This window comes from Anarrhichthys ocellatus, unplaced genomic scaffold, assembly GCF_004355925.1.
Source record: "Anarrhichthys ocellatus isolate YVR2014 unplaced genomic scaffold, GSC_Weel_1.0 scaffold13, whole genome shotgun sequence".
Taxonomy (NCBI): domain Eukaryota; kingdom Metazoa; phylum Chordata; class Actinopteri; order Perciformes; family Anarhichadidae; genus Anarrhichthys; species Anarrhichthys ocellatus.
The window spans coordinates 1,427,978-1,433,857 of NW_022280043.1; the positions used below are offsets into that span (position 1 = coordinate 1,427,978).

General features: G+C 40.3%; 2 protein-coding genes across 3 annotated transcripts in view; one reads left to right on the top strand and one right to left on the bottom strand.

Moving 5' to 3' along the window:
• Positions 1 to 1,256, bottom strand: part of aplp1 (amyloid beta (A4) precursor-like protein 1) — a 33,711-nt gene extending 32,455 nt beyond the window's left edge. The window contains exon 1 of one of the 2 annotated variants that reach the window (XM_031852557.1): positions 1,003 to 1,256. In XM_031852557.1, the coding sequence (XP_031708417.1) occupies positions 1,003 to 1,068 (66 nt within the window). In that variant the 5' untranslated portion in view covers positions 1,069 to 1,256. The remainder of the gene's footprint in view (positions 1 to 1,002) is intronic. The other variant, XM_031852556.1, reaches the window with a different exon arrangement.
• Positions 1,257 to 2,964: 1,708 nt separating this feature from the next.
• Positions 2,965 to 5,880, top strand: part of st14 (ST14 transmembrane serine protease matriptase) — a 21,905-nt gene continuing 18,989 nt past the window's right edge. The window contains exon 1 of the mRNA XM_031852549.1: positions 2,965 to 3,108. Coding sequence (XP_031708409.1) covers positions 3,088 to 3,108 — 21 coding nt within the window. The 5' untranslated portion in view covers positions 2,965 to 3,087. The remainder of the gene's footprint in view (positions 3,109 to 5,880) is intronic.

Here is a 5,880-nt window from a genome sequence, read left to right on the forward strand (position 1 = left end):
GGGGAGGGAGCTGGATGTGAGCTGGGGGGGGGGGGGGGGGGGGGGGGGTGATGGGTGAGTCCATCAAACTGTGCGTCTGCTGCAAGACGTGATGAGACAGGCAGCTGGAAGCAGCTGGCGGCCCATTGATCTGTCGCTCTCTACCAGAGACTTTCACTAACTTCTCGCTATTGATGGAGACAGATGCCAATAGGATGACCTGTACCTCTCATTGGTAGTGTACTCTGTATCGCACTCTATGGCCAACGATATATCAAAGTCGCCCCCCTCTTGGACGATCAGTTTATTCACATGCATTTTCACGGCAACATCATTTAGAAATAGAGGTATTTGAAAGAAGACCATCCGCTGAAAATCGGACGTTGCCTGATTCACTGTGAGATTAAATTGGGACTTTTTCTAATCTAATTAGTGTGCTGTCATGAAGACCGAATATAACACAGAACAGCAATTGAATATGCATGACTCCATCCTGCTCCGGAGCTGCACCACTCCTCTAAAGGACGGATGCAAGCTGATTTCTTCCTCTGACAAGGCCAGATGGGACGCAATGAGTAGGGGATATGATCTCCATCCTTCAACAGAGCAAAGGGCCTTTGTGACATTTTTCATTTCAAATACAGGCCCAGACTTGATGCAGTGAGCAGAATACACTTTAAACCACATCTCTATGAAGCCTCTCATATTTACGTCCTGGAATATCAGCTTCCATACATGCGTTATTGCTGCATTTGCATTTAAAGAACCCCCTCACTATCCCTGCATTTTCGTTGCCGCTGTGTGCCATTACTCTTGTTGACACAAGACAGAGCGCGAGGATGCATTTACAAATTAAACCTGCCCTAGATAAGGCTGCGTGTCAGCAATATGGAGATAGAGGCAGCTGTGTGCGTGGCATGTGTGATGTCAACGTGAACTATAACACAACCACATCGACATTTAGCTAAACAGACAGCAATATTGCAATGCGCCATCGAAACAAATGGTTCAGATTGCTCTTACCTCGACGTTTCCCCACACGCAGTAGGACAACACAGCCATCAATATAGGTATTGCGGTATGTCCCATTTTCTCTCCTTCTTTTGTCTCTTTTTTATATTTTGTTAAATAACTGCCTCCAACATACGCTGTCTGTTACATCAGCAGAAGTGATGGACACTGCGTTCGTCTGCGCCTTCCTGCGATATCTCCTGCGTCTGCGTCCTGTTCGCTCTTGCCGACGGGCTCTCCAATGGCAGACTGGGATTTTATGTGGATGAGGCGTGACAGAACCAAGCCCTGTTTCTGCGGGTATTTATCACAGAGTTTACTCATGGCGTCCTCGCGATGGATTAGGGAAGAGAGACATCTGGTGGTGTTGGATAGAGAATGCACGGCAGGAATCGCCTGCTGATTTTCTGCGTCTGTTTAAAGGGAGAATCTACCATGAAAATGAAATGAACATCTTTAATTTGTTTCAAACTGAGCAAACAGACTGACTGTATGACATCCCATGGGGAATAGTCGTTGATACCATAAAGAATAAAACTCCTAAAGATCCCTCCAACACAACGTTTAAGACTACAAAATAGCTCAATTACCTAATTAAATATTCTTAAAGCTGCACCTACTCATTCACACACCATTGGATGATCCAGAATCTATGAATATTCAAGACATTTTCATTTCAAAATGTTAACTTTAACTTTTTTTAGCTTGAATAAATATATCGAATGTAATAAATTACCGAAATACATTTGAGGGGTCACGAGGTGCAAGCTAAGAAAGAAAAAAAGATACATAAAGTTGCCAGTTCATCATGAACAGCTAAGTAGAACTAATGCAGTCTAATACAACAGTCCTGCAATAAACTATATGCATCACAGTAAGTGTTTCTATGTATACCCTGATCTGAAAGGGGTGGACAAAATATTAGAAACACCTCTCTGTATAGCGTGGTATATTTCAACAGCACTATATCTCTGGCTGCCAAAATGATCAGAAAGTTAAATCATGAGCTCTCAAAAGAAGTTTCAACCAAATCTGAACATTATCAACTTCATGAAGATAGAACTGTTGTATTACTCCGTTCATTTAGACATGTGCACCAAATACACTGGTATTGTAATATTTATTTATTTACTTAGACTTTTCTTTTTTGTAGTTTTTTTCTTCCGCAATTATAGCCTCTCAGAATACTTCAAATGAAACAATCTGAGAGGGAATCATATTTTTTGGTGTAACTGCTCACAACTCATGTGGCCACAACCTGAACAACACTGAAGAAATGATTATATTGGATAACCCGGAACACCCTCTCCACCATATGCAGGGGCAGCGGAGCACTTTCTCCAACAGCTCCAGCTCCGCTGTCACAAGGACCGATACAGGAGAACATTCCTGCCCTCTGCTATAAGACTGTACAACAATCACCTCTGGCCAAATCATCATTCACTTGACTACAACACCGCTACACTGTTGTTAATTTAATTTAATACCATTCTATTTAATTTATATACTGTACATTTTTTTATTTTCTTTAAATTTGAATACCCAAAAAACTGTAAAGCATCACTCTATTGTTAAAATGTTACTTATTCCGAGATTTGTTTTACACTTATTACTGTCAATTATGTGATTTTTTTTTTCTGGGTTTTTGGCAGCAACATCCGCAATTGGTCACGTTACGATAGTAAAGGACAAAACAACGTCCTCTTACATTCTTACATGCCTGGAAGTCTCCAAACGGAGCAGCAGTGTTTGATTAAAACGTCCTCCTGCACCATTGTTATCAGTCAGTGAAGACTTACGGGTAATTATTTGGTGCCATGACAGTGGTCTTACAGGTCATTTAAGAACAGCAGTGTGGTTTTGCCCACTGACGTCTACAGTGCAGCATCAGCAGCAGGTATTTTGGGCGTGGTTTATATCAGAGGTGTGTAAGGAAGAGGTCGGTTTCAGGTGTGTCAGCATTCACAGCTCGCAACGATACAGGAAGAGACCCACTGACAGCTGGATTTAAATTGAACGACGCGCACATACATTGAAAACACTTAAGAATTCAGGATTCATAACTTTGCAACGCTCTGTTTATAGCGCTTTTGGAAGATGAATTCCAGCAGATATGACGTAAGTTTGTTTCAAATTTAACATTATGCTCGTGTCAATGACGGTGTGCGTTGTTTTCTCCCTCAAAGACACATACTGCATGCCCAAAGATTGTTTGCTTTGGGCTTGGATCTGTTTTTCTGTCTGTGTCGGATTAATTAGGCTTTCATGTAACAGCCATTTCAAACCCAGATACTTTGGCCTTTGAAAACGTTTCTGTATTCGATCATCAGTGTGTTTTCATTCCAGGATCAACACTGATACTAGAATGGAGTTTTCACTATATTATGGATGTTTGAATGGATGATAAAGTCAGGAACACGTGTTAATAATGGCGTTTCTCTATGTGTTGTTGCCAAATTGCATGTCTGCTGCCAAACAAAGACTGACTGGAAAGTTTTGAATTTGATGGTAGCATGATGTGGGAAGTGAACATTTTTCAGAACAAACGTCTTCTTTGTTTATTTCCATCTACATTACTATAAGAAAGGACATAATACTAATCAACTAATAATATCATATACTAAATTGAATATTAAATGATAGTTAGAAATGAGGGTAATTATATGATCTATTCTGCAGAATCTTTTTTTTTTTCCATAATTTATTTCCAAGTTATTCTTCTTTTACATTTCATACCATTTAAAAAAAACATAGTAATTACTTTCAGTCACAAAGGCAGATATGTCATCATCAAACTTAAATGCTACTTGCTGATTTCACATTGATGTTTACTGTTTTACATGATAATTGCTTGTTTAATTTTTTGAGAAGAATTCTTAAAGCTGTGTGACCTATTTTTGTAACCTACCACTTATCATATCATCATCGCCTGTGGTCTGAATCTGGTAAATTATTATACAAAGAAGGGTTGATCTCTGTTCTGTCATGCAGAAAGACAGAGAGGCCTAAACCTCAGTTCATTAACAAGGACCGCGACAATAAAAATACGAGTTTCAAGAGGTTTGTTGCGTGATGGAATGATTGTTCGATTTAGGAAGGGGTCGAGGGAGAGGGATGTAGGGTAGGGGTAGGGGGATGTAGGGTAGGCATAGGGGTAGAGGGATGAAGGGATGTAAGGGTGTAGGGAAGAAGAAACGAGGAGGGTAGAGAAGGTCGTAGAACAAAGGTTGGGCGAGCGATAGGGGACCGTTGGTGCCCGATGGCTGGCGGGAACTTGGGGAATGTAGAGTGGGAGCGGTCTCTTTGGAAGCTCTGGTGGTGCAGAGTCCCCCATTGTTCCTGTAAACCTGCAAGAGAGAGAGAGAGAGAGAGAGAGGCAGAAAATAGACAAAAATGAGGTTGGGGGGAGGCATGTGAAAGCAGAGTTGAAGAGGTAGTGAACAGGTTCGTTGTGCTTAAATACTTTGTGCGGAGGAACTGAGCTGTGTTGAGGGCATGGTCCATGTTCCTGAACTAAGTTTAAAAGAAGTCAATACAAACTGTCACTATTAATTGTTGATATTTGCATTGCTGATTTTTGTTTGTTTTTGTCAACTTTATGGGTAGACATTGTTTTTCCTTTTTAAGTTTGGTTGAATGTTATTTACTTTTCCAAAATATCAACAGCCAAACCGAAGAACTGTGTAGCCTCAGTGTTGTGTACATCGACATCAACTACAGGTATATTTCGTGGTGAATTGCAGTGATTTATTATTGAAAAAGAAGCTTATGAGTGTAGTGTATTTGTTTATGGGCAATAAAGGCCATAAACAAGTTGCCACAGTTATTTTAGATCAACCAAAGTGTTAACTTAAATCAGAATAAAGAAAATAGCTTATGTAGTGTAATATTATAGGTCAAATTCTCCTGGAACATGCATACATTATGTACATATCCATACAGTTCTTGTTACTACATAATCCAGTCTTGTGGGCTGAAAATAGTGTCTGACAGGTAAAGGTGAACTTCACTCTGCAGGGACCTATTAATGGTTACAAGGCTTTGGTCAGTGCTGCTGAAACTCACCGGCTCTCTACCACCTTTATTTGACAGCTTCATGAAAACAGTCCTAAGCCCTGGAGAAAGACATACTGCGATGTATCAGTATGGGTTCTGCTAAAAACGTGGGCAAACACTAACAGGATTCAGGCAAAATAAACTCTTTTCTTTCTTAAGTTGGTGTGACATCAACAAGAACTTCAAAAAACAGTAGCTTGTTATTAAAATCCATATTTATCAGAGCCTTCTCCCAGCTCATACACGGCAGGGTGCCCACACTGTAAGGTATTCGACACAAGAGAATTGCCAAACATGTCCTTACTTGACCCCTCCCTGCTGCTTCGGAGACATGACAAAACAAACTAAGTAAACAAGTGCTGTTTTCTTTTTTTTTTTTCTCAACATTATATATTTCATTCTGGAAAAGGTGTGTGAGATTTGTGGTGGAAAAAATCCCATACCTGCTTTGTGTGAGTCTTTTAATGCTTAAATAAAGAGAACTAGAGGTTGTCTTTTGAGTATTTATTCTCTGCGCAGAGAAGGTTCAATTATCACAACAGAATGCGTCCAGTCTCAGTGAGGAAGAACCCCGTGTAAAGTGAGCGCGCTTTCTTTATACAGAAGGAGCAAAGATGGAGGCCAGTGTTACAGACAGTTTGGTCTTAGACTGATAGAAACAACAATGACAAACAAACGGCCAGGCAGCCTTGGTGGCGGAACATTCTCATACAACACAGGCAAGGGTGAATTCTTCTTTTGCACAACAGAGGCCTGCTGAAGTTCAACAGAGTTCAGAGCAGAAGTACTTATGCATGAATACTGACAAGAAATATATACATAGTAAATATATAT